This window comes from Egretta garzetta, unplaced genomic scaffold, assembly GCF_000687185.1.
Source record: "Egretta garzetta isolate BGI_Z169 unplaced genomic scaffold, ASM68718v1 scaffold117, whole genome shotgun sequence".
NCBI classification, from domain to species: Eukaryota; Metazoa; Chordata; class Aves; order Pelecaniformes; family Ardeidae; genus Egretta; species Egretta garzetta.
Window position 1 is genome coordinate 466,760 of NW_009260479.1, and position 21,980 is coordinate 488,739.

At 39.9% G+C, this 21,980-nt stretch overlaps 1 protein-coding gene across 1 annotated transcript in view; it reads right to left on the bottom strand.

The window, feature by feature from the left end:
- Positions 1–21,980, bottom strand: part of ADCYAP1R1 (ADCYAP receptor type I) — a 93,135-nt gene that overhangs the window by 32,708 nt on the left and 38,447 nt on the right. The window contains exons 4-10 of the mRNA XM_035899639.1: positions 11,105–11,140; positions 10,412–10,453; positions 8,282–8,385; positions 7,442–7,539; positions 6,839–6,971; positions 4,514–4,667; positions 937–997 (exon numbers count right to left, since the gene is read on the bottom strand). Of these exons, the coding sequence (XP_035755532.1) occupies positions 937–997; positions 4,514–4,667; positions 6,839–6,971; positions 7,442–7,539; positions 8,282–8,385; positions 10,412–10,453; positions 11,105–11,140 (628 nt within the window). The remainder of the gene's footprint in view (positions 1–936; positions 998–4,513; positions 4,668–6,838; positions 6,972–7,441; positions 7,540–8,281; positions 8,386–10,411; positions 10,454–11,104; positions 11,141–21,980) is intronic.

The following is a 21,980-nucleotide window of genomic DNA, read 5'->3' on the forward strand; positions in this document are numbered from 1 at the left end:
TTCTGAAATGATTCCATTTGCTCATTTTTTTAAAACAGAAGACAAGATGTAGATTTCTATCTCATTCTACTCATCTCCCCCACTAGATTTGTGGAAATAAATCTCTCTGAGGGGAAGCTAAACTCCTAATTGTGCAGCTTTCACTCATCACATCCGAGATATCTGCAATAATTTCTACATATTAGCTCATCATGTTCATACAAATATCTCAAGGGTGGACATCATGAGGATGGAGACAAACACTTCTCAGAGGTGTTCAATGACAGGACAAGGGGCAATGGGCAAAAGCTGAAGCATTAGAGGTTTCATTTGAACGTGAGGAAGAATTTCTTTACTTTGAGGGTGTCCGAGCCCTGGCATAGGCTGCCCAAGGGGGCTGTGGAGTCTCCCTCTCTGGAGATATTCAACCCCCGCCTGGACGATGTCCTGTGCAACCTGCTCTGGGTGAGCCTGCTTGAGCAGGGTGGTTGGATTAGATGATATCCCGAGGTACCTTCCAACCCTTGCCATTCTTTGATTCTCTGTGATTCTGTGATCTTTCTTCATAGTCAGTTGGAGAGGAGAAGACAATCACAGGTGTGATTCACTCGACAGCTCTTTTAAGATGAGATAAACCATATCCCAGACTCCACTGATTTAAATGAGCAGGGAACAGAGGGCCACTGGGTCAGCTGCAGGTTTACACGGTAGATGCCTACATCTTCTTTCATGAATTCACCAGTGCAATATAGATATAAACATCAAACTGTGGCTATTTGTGCAGCAGAATGGGAAAGCTCTCTAGGTTGAACATTGGATGTAAACTACTTGCATACAGAAATCAAGGTCAGAAATGGAGGGAAAAATTAGTCGTGTCCTCTGATCACTATATTTCTGTTTCATCCTTGCCATCATGCTAAATGTATGCGAAATTATTTCCCACACAGCGATACCTACCCGGTATCGTCAAAGTGAAGCCTCAGCACTGCCCAGACAGTGACACAAATTGTTGGCGTACCTGCAGAAGATAAGATGGTGACATTGTTAGCAGTTTAGACACATTTAGTACTCGGTAATAAGCACTTTTTGCAACCTCTCCACTGAGGTTTTATTTCCTAATAGCACTTATGCATGAAAAAAATGCAATTCATTACATTAATTCAGAGCTCTAGAAACATCCGTCTCAGTAAGAGGATGGGTTAGTCTTGGTGGGATTGCAGAAGGAAACCTGATAACGAGAAAGAATAATGATGTTTCAGGTCATTATTGCTCAAAGTTGTACTACATCTTGTGGCATGAACATTAAAACATAGTCTGTACAAAATTGAAGCAGTGACATCAGCACCCCTGTCTAGAGCTACTGTAATTATGCAATAATTGGAGAGTGGCAGATGTTGAGTGGTAACGGCATTATTGCATTTTTTGTATTTTTATGTGCTTTTGTTGTAAATGATTTTTATATATTGTATTTTTTTTGTTATTGTGTAAATAACTGATTTTGCCTTACTTATCATAAGTACTTACCAAAAGGAATCAGTAGAGGACAACATTCTATTACTCACAGCAATGCCTAATTTTTTCCATGAAAAAAAAAACAACAAACCCACAAACACCCAAAAGAGAATATTGGGAGCAAGAATTTAATTTCTCTTTCAGACATTTCTTTACTCTTTAAAAAATGCATATAAAGTACAAATTAAATTAAAACTGTAAGACTCCACTGAGAAACCTGGATTTATTTTCCTTTCGTAAAACATTAAAAGTGGGGGTTTTCAGTGGAAATATTTTTATAAAATAATGCAGTCTTGCAAGAAATCTCTGGGTAAGTTGGATCTACATTTTACGGCAAATAAAATCTTTGACTAGGAAACTGCCTACATTTATTCAGGCACCACTGGAAAGATAAAGTGCTAAAAAGCAAACAAAACAAGGACCTTGATAACCCCAGCTTGCAGCGGTGAACAAGACTGTCATAATTTGACAGGAACAATTCTGTTTCATACATTTTGCAAGGCTGTGTTGATGTCATGTTAATTAGTCATTCGACTGAATCCACTTAAGTGAGTCTCTGTCAAATCTCATATTCCTGCTATCAGAAATAAAATTATCCCTGTACATGACTGATGAAGCCCTCCTCCTTTAAAATAGCACACATAGAAATATTTGAAAGGAAAATGATAAAAAGAAATAAAATGACAGGCTTTGGGGAGCAGAAATCATGCATATTTAATTTGAATTGAAGTCTGCTTTTCTCACATGAGAATACTTAGAAAACATTGAGATCTTTGTGCTCTTAACAGATGCGCAATAATAAAAATAATCTTTAAATATCAATCATGGGTCTGAAGTGCTATCTAGTTTGTGCTGATTTGCACTATATAAATTTCGATGGTATGAATAGGCTTCCAAGGCTGAAACATGGGAGGGATGGCAGAATTAGACTAAATGTGTCATAAAAATATAGTTCAAAAAGCACATTTCAGATCAGTTTGGAGTTTTGAACCATCTGCTATATGAATATACACACACACACATTACTTTACCTCAAAATATATATATATATATATACACAATGGAGGCAATTTCCACTGTGAAATGTGAGTGAGCGGGTGTAAACAGTTACAGAAGTGCAGGCTTCGATATATATATATATATATCCTCATCACCTTCTTTACAGCTTCTGAGTAACATTAGAAAACAGACAAATCTCAGAGGTGGCAAAGACAGCTATTCTTGCCAACTGCATTTCTGCCCTGAGTAAGGAGCAAGCATTAAGAGAGATCTCTGGAAGACAGCAATCTATCCGGAGAATTTATCAGCGTACTGTATATTTAAGAGGAAAAAATTGTCTGGATTGACACAGCCATATGTAGTCCTCATTAATCAAATGAGGACACTGATGTGCTCAGCACACTTTAAGAACCAGATAAACATCCAGATGCTGCAAAATGCTGAGCTCTTGCTTATTGCTGCTTCAATGCAACTCTCTCCCCATCATCTCTGAGCTGAGGGGCTGGTTTTGCCCTACATGACTTGCATCCAGAGTCTGGAAGTGTTTCTGTTCTTGCAAAGTGCCAGTTGCTCCTCCCAGGTCAGGGGAACTGCTCTTCAAGTTGAAATATGCAGGAGCTGAGAAGGTATTGTATTTAAAAAACAAAACAAAACCAAACCCATCCACATTTGGAGATTCTCTTAGTGTTATTAATGGATATTATTGATATTGCTTTGAATATGAAGTGATATCTATAAACTGAACAGCTAGATGTTGTTTATTCAACTCAAGATCAAGTATTTTGAGGTTGCATTACAGAATGAATCCATCTGGGTAGTCCTTTCATTACAGAGAGTGACTTAAAAAACCCCAAATCAGTTAATATTCTGTGTGGCAATATTCTCACATTCAGACAAAACTATAGATATGAAATTTGTGCAAACTTAATTAAAGGAACACAACCCCTGATTTGTGTTCAGATTGCAAAGATTTGCACATTGTTTTCTTCTACAATTGTCACATTTTCATGTATATAACTCCCAAGTTCTCTTTGAAAACAGCCTTATACCTCAGCTATAATGTGATTATACATCTGTGGGTGGTACAAGGGAAACTTTGAACATCCTTTTCTGATAGTTTCTTTCCCAATAGTCATCCTTTTCCAATAGCCTTTATAAGCCATGGGTTATTTCTGATCACTTGTTCTTTCTTCTCTATACTTTTGCTCCTAGTAGGGAGTCTTTGGCAGGATATGGGAATTTTTGTGTATATACAGCTGCCTCAGGAGGGAAAAAACAAGACCAGCTGTGGATTATTTGAAGGTTCAGGTCACATGAGAATGTTTTTTTCAGAGGAGAATAGTTTAAAGCAGGTGGTTTGTATGCAGACTTTACACAAAAATATACAGGATTATTTCCAGATCATTTCAGAATTACATTGTTTAGAAATAAAAATTGAGTTTAACCTTCTTAGGGTACATTTAAAATGAATGTATTCCTCTGCATTCACCATCTGACTTCTGCACAAAAACATCAGCAAAGAACTGTTTGTATTAACAGGCTGCAGGAATCAACTTATCTCTAGGAGGCCAGAATGAAAAATAATGACACTGGTTATCGTCATATAACTGGCCTTTCTGAAACAAATCTGGTTTCTTCCCATTGCAAGTTTCCATTTCCCATCCAGGTAGGATGAGCATATGTGGATACCCTTTGGATACATTTTCAATTTAGCTATTATCTGGAAGAAAAAATGGACTGGACTTAGCATTGCAGATTTGATTAACCTGAAGGAATTGGCATTAAGATCATATCTTGTAGAAGGCAACTTTCAGTTGTGGACTACATCTCTGCAAGAGATGCGGTGTCCTCCAGATTTTAGTTCAACTCTATTCAGGCAAAAAAGGACGGCACAGTTCAGTCTGCAGTGGTCCTTCTATGCACAGGGTAAACCTATACTTTTAACCTGTATGTGAAAATATTAGATCGTTCATGGAGTCATCTTGTGATTTGAGACACATTTTAGACAAGAAATGTCACGTACCCCAGCCGATAATAGTGTACCAGTAGAAATATCTTCTCTCTGGGAAAAAGGTTTCTACCAATAAAGTGAAAAGGTACAATCCCTCAATGAAAAGCCAGAAGTAGTTGGACATGACACAGTAGTGAAAAAACACCATCACTGCTTTGCATTCCACCTGCAGAGAATCAAGGAAAACAAAGTTATTTCCATGTTGTTTCCACCTAACAGATAGACAAAGTGCTTTCAACCTCTCCAAATCTCTTAGTGGAAAGGAACACAGCTGGGACTGGAATTACACATTTTTAATAGTAAAGTTTTAAAAGCATGAAAAGAATGTGAGGTGCCACTTAGAGAGCGAAGCTTGAAAGGGCAGGTAGCCAATTTTACCAGTGGGAGGTGGTCGAAGAGCATCTGCAGACAGCTTGAAAACGTCTTGCATTAGTGGAAGTTCACATCGTCAATAGACTCTAATTGCTAGATTTAAGTCCCCTTCCAAGGATTAAGTGCAGAGAAGAAAAGAATCCAGTTGCGTATTGAGAAACCTAAGGAAGGATGTGAAATGGCAGGATGATTGTGGAAAGCCCTGAGAGTGAGATCAGAAATGATGCACCCTCCTGTGTGCAGTTGAGAATTGCACTTCCTTGCCATTTGTGGGTGTTGCCACTCAGGGACAGAAAAAGAAAGTAAGCATAAGTGTAAAGAAAGCAGAGGGATTTACTGTAAAAAATGATAGACGCTGTCATTCATTTACTGGGGTGAAAAGCAGCAGAAAAAAGAAAAAAAAAAATAAAAGAAGGAACTGGGGTTGTTTAGTCTGGAGAAAAAGAGGCTGAGGGAAGACCTTATCGGTCTCTACAACTACCTGAAAGGAGGCTGTAACGAGGTGGGGGTCAGTCTCTTTTCCAAGTAACAAGTGATAGGATGAGAGGAAATGGCCTCAAGTTGCGCCAGTCGAGGTTTAGATTGAATATTAGGAAAAATTTCTTCACTGTAAGGGTTGTGAAGTGTTGGAACAGGCTGCCCAGGGAAGTGCTTGAGAACCTGTACCCCTGGAGATACTTAAAATACATGTAGATGGGGTGCTTAGGGACATGGTTTAGTGGTGGGATGGCAGCATTAGGTTAATGGTTGGACTTGATGATCTTAAAGGGTTTTTTTCCAACCTAAATGATTCTACAATTCTATGATAAAAGCCTTAGGTGGAAACCAAGCTCTGCCCTGACTCTGTGAGAGTAGGACACACTTGTCTTTCCAGAGTTGCATCCCAGTAAGACATCATTAGTCCTACAAAAGTAGGACTTTTCAACAAACCAGAGCAGAATCAGTGTATAAATTGGAAGTTCCTGTCTGGGACAGCGGGAGACTGACAATTTTAACTGGTTCCCACTTGCAATCCATCCTCTGGGACAAATCTACGATCAATGTGTTTATAGTTTCTTCATGGAAGCTCTACCAAGGCTGAAGATCTCTGGTCATTAGATGGCTGATTTTAACATGTTTTATGCTTCAAGTGTTTCAAAACAAAGAGGCAGATGCCACTATTAGAAGAGTGGTGTGAACAAACTACAGCTCTACCATGGCTTCAGCTTTATCACGGAGAAGAATTAAAAGCAAAAACTAGTTTCAATGACAAAGAAAAGGCTGAGTAAGAAGATACACAGCTGCACTTTCCCTGTGGAAGTGACTCATAGCAAGTGTAGCTCATAACTGGATGGATAAAGGAGATCTCAGTTCGGGAACTCACTGTAATTCCATCATAATTACACCTGGTGAGCTGATTTATCAAATCAAATACTAGACTTAAATGGGAAAGAAATTGGGATTTATGTGTAATATATAGCATCTGTGAAAGAGACTGCTTTCCATGAAACCACACACTTCAGAGACAAACACATGGCTAATACCAATAATTTTTTGAAAGTGTGACTGTCAGAGGTATTCTCTATGTCTGAATGGTCACCCTCTCTATGCATGGCTCTGTCTGACATCCAGAACAAATAAGGCTCTGGAGAAAAACCAGACCTTAAGATGAAGGAAATTGCTTGTGTCTGCTCTCATCCCATCTGTCACTATGCAGATCTGTGAAAGGCAGAAACAACCCGAGCAGAGTCAGAAACCAGAACTTGTAGGTTTGTCTTAAAGCACAGACTGCTGGACACTGATGACATCATGAGACAATACTATCCACAGCTTTGTCATGAACCTGGAGGGAAGCTAACCACCAATTACGTTCTCTCCCAATAGCTTTTCAGCCTATGATATACAACAGACTGGTGCTTGCCTCACTATTTTTTATCACATGCTGAGGAAAAAAAAGGAAAAGGCTTTGGCTTTGGTTTTACTTACCGTTGAGATAGAACAGTGGTTGCCATCCTGTTCAGCATAAAGAACCCCATCTTTAATGAATACAGATATTGCACGCAGGATGAATGAAACAAAGAGGTTCATGTGGATAAAATTTCGAGTGCAGTGAAGCTTCCTAGACAAGAAAGAGCAAGGTTGAGGAAAAGAAGAAGAAGAAAAAGAAAAAACCCCAAACTTTTCTTTCATGGAAACAGCACTCTAGGTCTATCTGTGCACGTGGCCAGAGTTCCTAGCACCTTGGTGACAAGAATAGCAACACTGGAAAGTCAAGAGTGTAGATAATACTGACTGTAACCTGACCAAGAGGAGGATTTGGGTAGCATGCAGGGTAGCATAAAATAGACCCAGTCCGATGCAGCTACTGCAGTTGCATAAAATAGACCCAGAGCTTTTGCTCTTGCATCTACAGTCTACCAAAATGTGACTACTGGGGTGCGTCCAAGCTGGGGAACAACTCTATTAAAGGGTTGTCTCCCTTTTATTCCACATCTGGTGAGATAAAAGCTTAAACATTGCTTTGGGCTGATGAGCTCCAACCTCTTTCCTCCAGTGACTGAACAGCTCACTGCTCACATCCTGACTCACCTGAAACGACACAGGATAACCATGGCGGTGGTAAGGGAAACAAGAGAAGTGCTGTATCCCACCGTGTACAGAGCCTTCACAGATAGATAGTAGTAATCCTTGGGAGGCAAACAACACACAGTTAAACGGTTCATCTGTGGTCACATCTTCTTTACCCTGCAAATGTGCAGGGGGAATGAATGAGGGTTGTGAAACACTGGAGTGGGTTGCCCAGAGAGGTAGTGGAGGTCCCATCCCTGGAAATGTTTAAGGCCAGGTTGGACGGGGCTGTGAGCAGCCTGATCTGGTTAAAGATGTCCCTGCTCACTGCAGGGGGGTTGGACTAGGTGACCTCTAAAGGTCCCTTCCAACCCAAAATATTTTATGATTATATAGGCAGGATTTGTTTCTTGAACAGCCTCCTTTTGGTTCCCTGAGATCTCACTGTATATTAGAGCATTGCTCTATGTCTGCTGTACCCTTGGGCTGCATACTGTGAAGCTTATTTGTCAGTGAGCTAGCAAAGGCTATCTACAGCTCTTTGACCACTGTGCATGTATCTGTAGAAAAAAAAAAAGTAGTTGGATAAAGGATTCTTTAGTTAATAGGGGAAGAACTGGGGACTAACCCATGCTTCTAGAAGTTACAAGCTGCATCAACAGTAAACACTCATATTCTGGAAATATTCAGTACAGGGCTAGGAAGGATTTAAATCTTGCATCTCACATTTTCATGCCCATAAATATCTGATTGTTTCATTCTAAACACCATCAAATCAGAACACGACCAGAGGCTGGACAGAAAAGCAGTCTGCTGCTCCCCCCGCCTTGAGTTGTTTTTAATTATAGGATTAATTCCCACCTGGTTATCGGACTCTGTTTCATTTTCATCAAAGCCGCAGGCATCATAATAATGAGGAAAAGGTTCAGACCAGCCATCTTCAGTGCAATTTCTGCTGATGTCCCCTATGCCAAGTATAGTTGGGAATGTGACATTGCTGAAGCAAACCCCAGGACATACCCTCCTTCCCCCTGGTACATGATCAAAGAAAACCCCACAGTACCCCTGGGGGTAATATTTATCTGGCTGTCCATATAAGACTTTAATGGCATCTTGAAATTTTAATGACATCTTTAATGACCCAATTCCAGAACAGGCGCCTATGAATGTCTACTACTATAGCTGGTCACCAGAGAGCAAAAAAGATTGAATCAGTATTGTCAGTGCCTCCAGGCCATCAAAGATCTCATTCCCAAGTGGGCACCTAAACCAGGGGTCAGCTAAATATCTGTTTCTCTCCATTGACTCTGAAAGGCATCTAGAGAATACAGCTTTGATGTAGACATCTACACTTCACATAGGTAAAGGTTAAACCCAGTGCTTAAATATAGGTAGGCAGTTTGTGCTATTTAAGGTGATCTATATCTGAGACATCTTCATGGGACTGGCAAGAAAACACAAGGCCAACATGATTTTTTGGAGCAGTTGCTGGAAGCCAGGCAGGATACTCCTAGGATATGTAAAATAGCCATTATATGTCTATGGTCAGGCAGCTTGATTGTTCTCCTACAGTTGGATAACATGTATCCCACTCTTTCACCTTCCAGGCTCTAGATTTCCTAGGCTCTGATCTGAGAGTGACTTTGTGAGAAGGGTCTGTAGGAAAACAAAGGAAAGCTGGAGTAGGAATCTCGTCCCTGTCTCTGTCTTCATAGCAAGATGTTCATTTACACCTCCAGGTGCCCAGTGTGGTTTCAGCTGACAATTTCAAACCTGTTTCAGAGCTTCTCACATTCCTCTCATTAATTGTTCCAAACGCAGTTTATAACCTTACTTCAAAGCAAGTGTTCTCAAGGAGGCTCAAAACTGGCTTAGAGAAAACCTCTTTCTCTTTTTCTCTCTTTTTACCCTAATTCTTTAATTAATTTATAAGGAAGAAATTCTTTACAATGAGGGTGGTGAAACACTGGAACAGGTTGCCCAGAGAGGGGGTGGAGGCCCCATCCCTGGAAACATTCAAGGCCAGGTTGGACGGGGCTCTGAGCAGCCTGATCTAGTTAGTGGTGTCCCTGCTCACTGCAGGGGGGTTGGACTAGATGACCTCTAGGGGTCCCTTCCAACCCAAAACATTCTATGATTCTATGATTCTTTGGTTAATCTCATATATGAGGACTAGCTCCTAAATGCCTTTCACTGACACAACCAAAAGGCTTAAAACTTTATTGGGGGTAGAAGAGAAATGTGTCTTTTGACACTCACTTTGTTACCGAGGCTGCCTAAGGTGGGATGGCCCCTGTAGTGCTCTCTTTAAGCACCATTACTCTTGCCAGAGCTCAGGGACCTCATTGAAATATTAGATCTGGGCTGCTGGCTGCACTTACTCCTCTCCAGCACAACTGAACAGCTTCCATTTATTGAACTGTTACAGTTTTTGGTGTTTGAGCTGTACCTTGACCAAAATTGACAGAAATTTCCAAGTTGGTTTTGGTTTCTTTTTTTGTTTTTATTAAGGTTGTGCTGTTTCGCATTCTCAGAGCAGTTTATTTAAGAAGCTTGTAACATCGGCAGTGACCTTATTTTTAGAGAATCTGTTTGCCATCCATTGCATTTGCAATCTGTATTTAATCACAGCATTCATTTAAGAACATTTCAGTACTTGGCAAATTTTGGTAAATTACTCTTGCACATTCATCCCCAGTTTTCTATGGAAAATAACCACTGAACCATGGTGTTGACTTTCCTTAACCTCATTTAGTAATTATTGTTAAGCAGGTAGATATAATTTATAACAACACACTTTCCAGTTTGCAAGGCCTAATAGTGGAGGAATACATTTTCGCAATACTGCTAAAAGTAATGCACCAGAAAATGTGTCACTGTAATTAAAACTGATTAGAAAATAGTACCTAAACGACAGGAGAAAAAGCTTGGAGCTTCCTTTTTAACAGAGCTAAAATAAAAAGAGAAACATTTCATGGTTCTGTTTCTTACCTAGGGGAGACTGGGCTGTGCTTTCCAGCAGGTCATAATCACCTATAAAAGTGAAAATTTGGTATGAAATTGTTTCGATTGTGTTTACTCTTAGGACCAAACTGGTCTCTGTAGAAATCAGTGCATAGAATCCAATTGATTTCTATTTGTTTGGATCAGACCCAAAGGCAATAAATACTTGATTCTGTCTTTTAAGGAAGTAAACACAGTTTTACTCATGAATTAAAATCAAAGCTGAACCTATAAAATTAAAAAATCGCTACTGCAAGCAGCAAGCACATTGCTAAAAACACATACAATCAAATTAGGACAAATTTTATTGTAAAATATAAAAGTAAGTTATTATCTCTTTAGACATTTACATTTATGATCCATAGATCTTTATGTATGGCCAGTTTTCACAGATTTCATGAAAACTTATTTGCATCCATCAATGACAAAAAGCAATAATTAATTGGTTTTAAGCAAGACAGTTTAATTTTGTGGTTTCACGTTAGATCACATTGGTATCTAGAAACTTATCAGATTTGTACTTTCACTTTTTAACGCAGCGTTACGATGAACTACATGTATTCCTTATCACAGTGGTTGGTACACAAACAAATTTTCAATAATCTGATATTACCATGTGCTCTACGTACAGTTTTCAAGAAGAGAGCTACATAGGAGGTAGTGAACACAACTGGTCCTTACCTGCATGGGTTTGCCCCAAGTTATCTACTTCCCAACCTGAAATTAGAAGAATAAAAATAATTAATTTGATCTTGATAATACCTTGCTTCCCATAAGAGGAGTGGATGTAGCAGTGCCCAGAGAAGAACAGCAATAAAATTTTGCTTAAATCTTTTTTTCAAGATCAGCACTGCATATTTATGGGTGGAAAGTGTGTTTCAGAAGATGGTTGATTACATTGTATTGTTAAATCTCTGGTTATCGTGGAGTTTCATCAAACTCTAGGAAGGATAGGAAAAAGAGATGAGGAAGCTTTTTAGTGAGTAATTATTTTTTTTTCCCTTTCCCCCCTGGGTGTTGGGAGATGCATAAAGAGGAGCTGCCTTAAGCCACCGAGTGGTGCTGCTGCATCATGCAGAGGACGCGGAGGAGCCTGACAAAGCTGCTGTTGCCCACCGACCTGTGAAAAAATGTTTCCAGTGTTTCATTGACAGTTATGGCAGGTTAAATGTTTAGATTAGCTTGGTTCTATATCCCCTGGAGTAACCACAGGGCTTCACGTTGTTGTTCTTTCACGCTGAACATATGGTCAAATCTTAACTAGGGATTGGAAAAGCCATTGAGCAATTTGTATGAGACAGTTTTTATTAAAAGCGAAATCCAAATGAAGATTGATTTTGATCCTATGGGAAAGAACAAAGACAGCGTCTAAAGAAACAACGTAATAAAGACAGGATTTTCAGCACTGCGTAAAATGCATTTGATATTTTATACTTTTTCAGAATCCTTATCAGGTAAAAATCTTAAATTCCTTGACTTCTCTCATTCCTCTAAAATAGATCAGATGTGCGCTTTGATCTTCTAAGAGAGAAAACAGAGGATTTAGTGTGAAAATGATGGTGGGAGTCTAGCAAACTAAGCTGAAGCATCATGTAGGCTGTACTGCGTCTTTGAACAGATGTATTCAACATCAAACCTACACATTCAACCCACCAGTTACTCTGTAGGGTTATCCTGAAAGCCATGATGAGAATGCCCTTAGTCTCCTGCCTTCTCTGCCCAACTCCAGCAGCTTTCAAGGTTTCAAATATGAGAATTCTTGGATGTTTGCAAATACTGGGTAGGTGTACTAATTCTGAAGAGAAGTCACCACTGCTCTGAGCAAACATTTTCCAGTGAAGATCACTCAACCTGCTGCATCAGACTAAATTACCAGATGCTGCAGAAGCGCTGTGGCTGTGCTCCAGCTTCTTGGCAGAATAACAGGGCCGCTGCTGCAGAATATTTTGGACAGACCTCTTTGCCTCCCAAGCCTACCAAAACCCAGGTTTATTAACAACGATGTAGCTCAGATATAGATGCTTCTGGTGCTAAAATCTGAATTCAGAATACCAACTTTAGGATATCCTGTGGGAACTTCTACCTGTGGGCTTATTAGGCAGAGGATCAAAGAGCAAGGCACTGTTCCCTGATCGCTGTCTTTCATAGTGTCTCTCATAGCCTGCTGCCACTCAAATCAGCAGCTCGTAATGGAACTGGTTCCTTACATGAGGTCACCTCACTCAATAGCCTGACCCACAGAAGCAGGGTAAGAAGAAGTTTAAAAAAAATTCCAAAAAACTTTTTAACTCATAAAGCCCAAGGTTTAGTTTATCAGTTGTACAGTGTGGCTTAAATCCTGAAATGTGATGTTACAAACTTTCCAGAGTTCTTGTTGGAGGAAGACCAGGTCAATATTAAGTAGATTGAAGCTTGATGTCCCTGGCATCCTGGCACATTACACTGATCGATCAGAAAAATATTTTTTTTTAACTCAAATGTTTTAAATTTAGCGATCTCGTTCTTATAATCTAAAAAGGAAAAAAAATAAATTACCATTATTTCACTCTAAATATGGGTGGTTGATCAGAAAAAAATTTTTTTTTTAACTCAAATGTTTTAAATTTAGCTATCTCATTCTTATAATCTAAAAAGGAAAAAAAAAATTACCATTATTTCACTCTAAATATGGGTGGTAGTTTGTTAGACTGATGTTAAAATACTAGATTTTAATTCATTTTGAATTTCATTACATCAGTAATAACAGTCAAAACATTATATTAATGTAAGTTTGTAAAATGAAGAGGCTTTTTATATTAATAGGTTTTTTTATATACCCAAATAGTTTTTACATTTTAACTGTGTTTGGACAATATGAAGGGATTCACATTTTTGACAATGTTAATTTTCTGATTGCTGTAGGAGCAAACTTGCATTTTTTTAACATACTTTTCTACATCTGAGTCCTTGCTAATGTACTGAAGAAAGTTCCAGTATAACCTTTTACTATACAGGCTTTTAGGCTTGATCCATCAACCTAATTTTCACTAATAAGTTAAACTACTGGAACGTTGATTAGATTGACACTGAACATTATGCCCTGAATTGCAACTAAAAGTCAAAGTTCATCCAATGAGTGTTGGGGATACACACATGTACAATTATATATATATATATGTGTGTGTGTGTATGCATGTAAGTAGAGAGAGAGGGAACATACAGCCACCATCTGGCTTTAAATTCCTGCGTGCTGCTGCTGTCCTCTCTGAAACCATATGTTGATGTACCCTGCACCAGAATATGGATGTTTACATGACAGAAAACTGTGCCAACGGCTATGTTTGCTCACATGTATGAGAGTGCGATGGAGTACATTTGGATTATTTCTGTGCTTAACATTTAACATGTCTACAATATACAGGGACAAGGCCTGAGCTTGCATTTGAGCTGGGGTTGTAGGAAGTCCAGACATAGGGGAGTCCCTCTCATTTTTCAGACTATTACCCTGAAACTGTATTTTTGTGTTTGTTTTGTTTTTTTTTTTTTTTTTCATCTGAGTGCCCTTTCTGACTGGAGAGATCTCAGCAAATTTACTCTGGTGTCAGTGATGTAATGGGCAAAATTGTAGAGCACCTCACTGCATGGGCTTTCCCATGAGTCCTCTTGTTCTTAGGACATAAACAATGAGAAATTGGTGCATCAGACTTCACTGATGAAGCAGAGAAAGCCCATCAAGAAGATTATGCAATAGGCTAGATGAAATACATTACTCTCCCAGAAATGAAGAATAAATAAAATATGCTTTGCATCTGCGTTTTGACTGGAAACCCATTTTTCAGGATTTTAATTCAAGGATTACAGTCATGAATTACATTGACACCTGCGCCCCTTACATGTAGTTAAAGAACAGCACAGCCCAAACTGCAGAAAGATGGACCCAGCAGCAGGTATTAAACAGTGTCTTAGAATATAATTTTTTAAATCAATAATTGCTCACATTAGTCAATAAACTCTTGAGGAAGCTAATGTTATCCTTGACAAAGGATGGTTTATCCAGTATGTTGACAGATAGTGTTATTCACTATTTAACCAGACTGAATAGGTAAGTGTCACTCTTTGGGAAGCAAATCTTCCATCAGTGTTTTAAGTGTCATTATTAATTAGATGTTATTTGCAGTACTACTTAGAGACCCTAGAGAAGATCCATCAGAATGCTGAACATTTTGTCAGTTCAAAAGGCCAAACAGAGAAACCAAACACAGAAAATATTGGTTAGTTTTTTTTTTCTACATGAGGAGGCGAAACAGAAGAAAAAAAAAGTCAAAGGACTTGCCAATGGCTTCCCATGGAGTTAGTGGCAGAGACCCAGACCTTTCATGCACTTTTCCTGCATATTTATCAGCCTTTCTTCCTTGGTTTTCATTTGCTGAGCCCCAGTAAGCATAGGTACCTCCTCACTGTCCCCCAATGGATTAGAAATTTGATGCAAGCAATTGTTGCTTCTGATTTCAAGTGAAGAGGACTGGCAAAGCTAAAGCCAAGAAACAGCCTGTGTACGACGAGCTTTGGAGCTCAGTGCAGCCTTTTAGATCGTCTCCTTCGTGCCAAATTTGTGCTGGCTGCTTTTGGTATCAGCTGGCATGGCAACTGCTTTATCTCCCATAGATTTGTTTATCTGAGCACAACTTGCTTCTAACCCTTTATGTTCCAGCATTTGTCCCTTTTTGGGGGGTAGGGATAGGGGTAGGGATGGGGACGGGGGGGAATGAAAGGCTTCCAAAACTATTCTGTCCTGAAATGGCTTGCCTACACTTTTCCCTTATTCTTGTTGTTCTCATCTCAGTATTATGGGTTGCAGGACCGGTCCACATGAGTGATTCTCCAAAAGGTTGAATTTTGACAGCATTGAGATCAGTGTGCAAAGCTCTCACTTTTTTTACCACGTGTTAATTCTGTCCCTGCAGAAAGTGCAGAGACTGAGGCAGGGAGAGGTTATGGAAAACATTCCTGACAATCACTTGTTATCGTGCTGTCCAGCTATGTGGATAATGAGCTGGTTAGGCAGGAATTCAATTTTTTTTTCCTGTTTTATATAGCACTGATTAGAAGCTTAACATTTAGTGTATAAATAAGTAAATAAATCGGTGAGCTCTCACGCCCAACTCCACGGCATCCACCCCACTGTGCCTTTTCGCTCCCTTTCCCTCTTGCTGCATGCTGCTCTTATGCACCAGCAATCTGTTCAGCCGGCTGGCAAAGCCGCAGTCGGGAACAGCAGGCGACTTAGCAGCTTTTCTGGGGCTTCCTCAGCTCCCCACACAGATACCGCTTGCACACTCTGTCCACTGCTTCTAACGCCCTCTGCCCCGTCCTGTACCTGGGCACACATGAACCCACATGCACGTTATCCAACCACCCCGGTTCTTTCATCATGGCTCTTTTTTTTTTTTTTTTTTTTTTTGGGGGGGGGGGGGGGGGAAGTGATCCAGAATCAGCTGCGAGATCTTTACAATCTCATTAACAGGATCTGTAGAAAGCGGCAGCCGGGCACAGAGTACATGACCTTACAGCTTCGCACACCTTTCCTTATGCTAAGTGCTTTCCTCCACTATTTCTGGGGGGTTTAGTCTCCCAAGCTTCATGCCCCATAAAAAATACTTTAAATTACAGATTAAAAGTCATTAGTTACTTGGCATTTACTGTAGATTGCCATTTGCCTTGTCCAAGGGATTTGTGAACATAGTTGTCACACAAAGACAGTACACAACTAAGTGGTATGGTGCATTGTATGTAGAAAACAAGAAAACTGAGGCAGAGGAAAATTAAGGGCAAGATTAGGAAGCCTGGTTCATATTTCCATGTTTGAGTAAGAACTGGTGCCTAAGGACATCTGAGGAACTGATCCTGTGGGGAAAATTCTTCCCATCCAATTTACCCACCTGAAGATAAGTTCATCTGTTTTTTAAGTCTCCTCCCATAAAGGGCAAAGAGACTGGCACTTCCAGAGGGTGATTTGATTTACACATCTACCACAGGATGAGGTGAGCTAGCTTCTGCAACTCCTTTGTCACCCCGTGGTTTGTGCAAAACATTGCAGTGAATGCAGTGATGGAACTGGTGTACCTGTCCACTCTTTCTATACCCCATACTAATTTCAGGGCACAGTTTCATGACATAGAGACAAGAAGACCCAGTGGATCATGCCTGGGCATCACGGGAGAATACCAGTGAGGTCCCATATGGACAACATAAAGGCCACAGTACATAGGACTGTCTGAGGCAGGACTGATATACAGATATGATCAATAATATGTAAAGGAAATGATGACTTTCTTCTTTTCTTCCTCTTTCCTAGCAAAGGCTATGAAGCTAGCAGTGGACTGAGGTCACCATAGCAACTGCTAGGCATCATCTAGGTATTGTGTGTACCCTTCCTATGAGGCTGGCTGTCACAGGAGCATCCATCAGAGTGCAAGATCGACTCAAATACTATTGAAGGGTTTCCTAGCTCCAAAGGTGGGAGGGGTCATATTCCAGAGAAAAGCAAATGGTTTTCAAAAAAGAAACACAGAAAATAAGAAACGTTGTCCAATGGAGGTTATCAGTTATTAAATAAGTCCCAGAGAAAGAAAACATATTAAATCACTTGTTAAAGGCAAGAATGAATGTGTGCCCACCACACCTAAAGTCTTGCAGTCAGCTGGAAGTCCTTTCTCAGTTATTTAGGTCAAGAGGAGAAACAAGAATAGAGCAAAGACTGCTAGTAAAGGTTGAAGTATCTGCCCATGTTGCACCTACAGTGATACTTCAATGTATTACATTTTGCTGTCCAAGTGTTCTCCAATCTACTCAGCAGCTCTCGGCATGTTCCATTCTTGCGTGCTTCCCAGAGTATTTTTTGTTTTGTTTTGTTTTGTTTTCCAAGGACAAAACAGCTTTCAGATCATATTGATAAGGATCTTGAGCTACATTACGGTTTTCTCCTAGCCACTGCAGGATGCCATCTTGTAAATGGCCAAGGACTTGATCTTTAGCTGAAATGCAATTTGTCATGTTTTATGTTTGAGAATCAGAGGCACAGTCTTATGTCCCTATAATATGTTGGGAAAGGCCATAAAATGTCTTTTTCCTGCAAAAAGCATCTATGAGACCTTAACTACTTAACTGGAAATGTACACACAGATACTATTCTTTGGTGGCAATATTTTCCTTCCATTTCCCTCTGCATTGCAGATAGACTTTGTGATGCTGTGACCAAGGAGGCATGCTTAATTATAGCTTGTCCTCCTCGCTTTGGAAAAGCTAAGCAATCTCATGGCTTTACTGCCTGTGGGAAGCCTAGGGATGAAAACCAGCAGGAAAGGACTTATCTAGTAAGCACTATTATCTTGATTATTGGCAAGACTTATTATTTTTAACACCAAGACTTGGTAGGTTTCTTGTACCCATTCCTTATGTCACAATTCTTTCTGGGACTTGATGAACACTAAGCAACAATAACACATATGCAATCTGCAGATAGCTTTGAAAGCTGTCCAAAGCCTTTAGCTGGTGTATATATATAAAAACCAGATATCTTTGCATTGAACTTGCTTCTGAATGCTAGATAGGATCTTATATAAAGCGAAGGGTGAAACTCAGGTATGCCCTTTGCATTGAACTTTTGCCTTGCCTATTTGACAGGCAAATGTAATTTCCAATTTCAGTCTGCTGCAATGCTAACCTTCATTTCAGCTAGTAGCAATGAAAACCTGCATCTTCTACTTCAATAGAAAATAAGTGCACAATCTTCCATATACGTTTTGTTCTTTAGAAGCCCCCTGGTCTTTAACAGTCACCTTTTCTTTCTGTCTATATAAAAAAAATATCAACACATAACCTAAACTAATAGAAACTGTAACTTGCAAATATTTTCAACAGCTTTCACCTTGGGAAGACAATGACAATTTCCAGAAAGGAAGGTATGGTGAGGTGGGTGTTGGTCTCTTCTCCCTGGTAATGGGTGATAGGATGAGGAGAAATGGCCTCAAGTTTTGCCAGGACAGGTTTAGGCTTGACGTTAGGAAAATTTTTTTCACTGAAAGGGTTGTCAAGCCTTGGAATGGGCTGCCCAGGGAAGTGGCTGAGTCCCCATCCCTGGAGGTATTTAAAAGCAGGGCAGATGAAGTGCCTAGGGACAGGGTTTAGTGGTGAGATGGCAGGGTTAGGGGAACGGTTGGGCTTGATGACCTTAAAGGTCTTTCCCAACCTAAAAAATTACATGATTCTATGATTGTCTTTTCATACAGTTTGGGAGTTACGTACCATTTTTACAGTGGGATGTAGTAGTCAGTATTTGAAGACTTTACCAGGACTATTTTCCCAGAAATGACACAGAAGGGCTTTCCACATGTAGTATCACTTCCCCTCTCATTAAATATTCTCCTGTCATCTTATTCTGTTTGATTAGGGATAACATCTAAACTCAGAAAGGAGAAAAAAGCCGCAGATGGCTTCCCAAATCCAATTAACCCTGCATTCATAAATCCCGTTGTCCACCCATGATATCTCTAGTGCAGAATATATGAGGCTTGTTGTTCTTATGACAAAGTACCAAGTGTCTCCTAGTGTTTTTAATGGGATCAGTAATAGACTATTTTCGATTTCTTGTTCTCAGGGACAATAAAGCTTGTTGGCTGAGCACTGAAGTCATATAACTTCCAGAGTTACAGCATGCCAAACATTTTTGTTCAAAAATGTGAGCTTATGATATAATCCCCTCTTAAACTTTGTGATACCTGGATACATATTTTATACTACACAATTTTAATTAGGACGCCTTAACCCTGGTATCAACACAGGATGTGTTTTATGTCATTGGTAAAAGTTATAGAATCATAGAATTGTTTAGGTTGGAAAAAAACCTTTCAGACCATCAGGTCCAACCGTTAACCTAACACTGCCAAGTTCAGCACCAAACCAGGTTGTTAAGCACCACATCTACACATCTTTTAAATACCTCCAGGGACGGGGACTCAGCCACTTCCCTGAGCAGCCTGTTCCAATGCTTGACAACCCTTGAGGTGAAGAAATTTTTCCTAATATCCAATCTAACCATCATTTGGTGCAACTTGACGCTCTTTCCTCTCAACCTATCACTTGTCACCTGGGAGAAGAGACCAACATCCACCTTGCTACACCCTCCTTTCAGGTAGTTGTAGAGAGTGATAAGGTTGGTGATGGCAACTGTGTCATAGTTTTCCTGCTGCTCAATGGCTTCCAGCTCTTCCTCTTTGTTGACCGTGCCATGTGCATTGGTGTAGATGCACTTCAGCTGGGCTATTGATCCTGCCACCTCTTTGGGAGGAGAGGCCCTAATTCCTACATGACCATTCTCAAGTGCTTGTGTGGTTTCTAACACATCCATAATCCTTGCGTCTTTGCTGCTGCATGGATCTCCATTCCCTACCTCCACTGAAATGGCAGACTAAAGGACCTCACTAGCACACTGTCCCTCAAACAATGGTGTGCCACGCCCAGGCTTATCTCTAGCAAGCCTGGTTTTATCCCTTTCCCCCTTCAAATATAGTTTAAAGCTCTTTCAAGGAGCACTGCTAACTCCTGTGCAAAGATCTTTTACCCCCTTTGAGACAGGTGTACCCTATCTGTTGCCAGTAGGCCTGCTGTCATGTAGACCGACCCATGATTAAAAAACCCCCAAATTGTGCTGGTGATGCCAGGCTCGGAGCCAGGTATTGACTGCTGGCTCTTTCTGTGTCTTCCCTCATCATTCCCTGCCACTGGGAGGGTAGAGGAGACCACTGCTTATGCTTCTGATCCCTGAACTAGTCATCTCAAGGCCCTGAAGTCTTTCCTGATTGCCCTCAGACTACTTGTCTTCTTGTTGCAACTTCATTGCATTTATGCACACTTTCTAAGCCATGCTTTGTAGTAATTCTCTTCTCGCTATAGCAGGTAGCATCCTAGACTGAGCACTATATAAATACTCCTAATTGCTGGAAGATTCAGTAAGAGCTAATAATATTTATTATCTGGATTTGTGAATGAAAGAATTTTCTCAATGTGGAACATATGGCAATGCTCAGAAACCGCCTATTGTAATTTGTATTAGTTTTTCCTGCAAATCAAAGATCTAAAAATATGCTCATTTCTGATCTGGCTATTGAGTTTCTTTCAATGGTCTGTTTGAGTAATGTGGCTTTATAAGTTCCAGAATATCTCAGCTGTGCAGGGCAAAGAAAAGAAAGCACAGGCTTGGCTTCTGTAGATTTCCACTACCAGGCAGTATCACCTCTGTCTGGAACAAAATAGGGAAAAAGAACAAAACAGAGAAAATTTTCCAGCTGGGAGTGCAAATCAGTATGTTGGGGTCATCTCTAGGTCTTGCCATGTCATACTGAAATGCAACAGCACAGCTTGACATGCTTTTGTTCTTTTCTTCCCTTGCAAAGATAACTTAGAATGCTTTAAATATACCCTGTTCTAGTGTGGGTGTCTCTGGAGTCAGTACTGGGAAGGCACTGGAGAAAGCACAATATAAAACAGCGAGATCATGGAAGTTATAGCTCTGGGTGAAAAAATTATGAATTGACTGATATCAATCAAAGAACTAAATGTTGAAGAGGAAAAGAAATTCATATTTAAGAACCTTCTAGAAGGAAAGCCACTGTAAAACCATAACCTACTAGATTAGAAAAGACTCGGGAGCTAATACATTTTTTTTCACGTGGAGAGATTTTGAGAACAATCTTTTTGTTCATAGTCTGCATCTGAAAGGAAATGAAAAATTCTGGTGATTTTGGAGGAGCAGAGAGGCGACATGAAATTTTACAAGGAAGGGTCACCAACCACACAGCATGGGATTTATCGTTAGCCTTTCTGTACGACACTGACAGCAGTGCAAATGTTGTGGCTCAGTTCAGTTGCAGTGAAGGTTAGAGCAGAGTATATTTTCAAATTAAAAACAGAAACAGCTGGTATTTTTAGCTAAATCCATAGATAATTTTTCAACAAAGCATCTCTCCAGATGACAGTTTAGTTGGTTAATTTTTATATTGTGGGTTTTTTGTTTGGTTTTTTTTTTTTTTTTCCAATCTACTGCATATGGAAATCAGACATCCAAGTCAAGGCAGCCAAGCTCCTTTCTGAAATTCATAAAACAAGCAGCCCCCTCCAGTGACTTCATTCATCTCAAGATAAGCATTTCAGATAGGTCACAGGAAACAGCTTCTACAGCTGCCCATTGCTTTCCGTTTACTGAACCAGAAATCCATGTGATCAGTTCAGATTTGCACATATAACTTTTAGATAACCAAAGCCAAGTGAGATAACTCCTACCCCCTCCTTAAGATTAACACATCATATGGTTTGCCTGCTGTTACACAAGCAGCTGTACCTACAGGTGCTTCAGAGCTTCATAGGACAAACTTTTTAAAAATATAATTTAAAGTTATTGCTACTGTTTATAAAAGCGATTTATGGTCATACAAAAATTTTGTTGTATTAAGAAGGAATATGCTATTAATAAATATTAGCGTCAGTGCCAACCTAGTTACATGTTCTAAAAACATAATGGCAG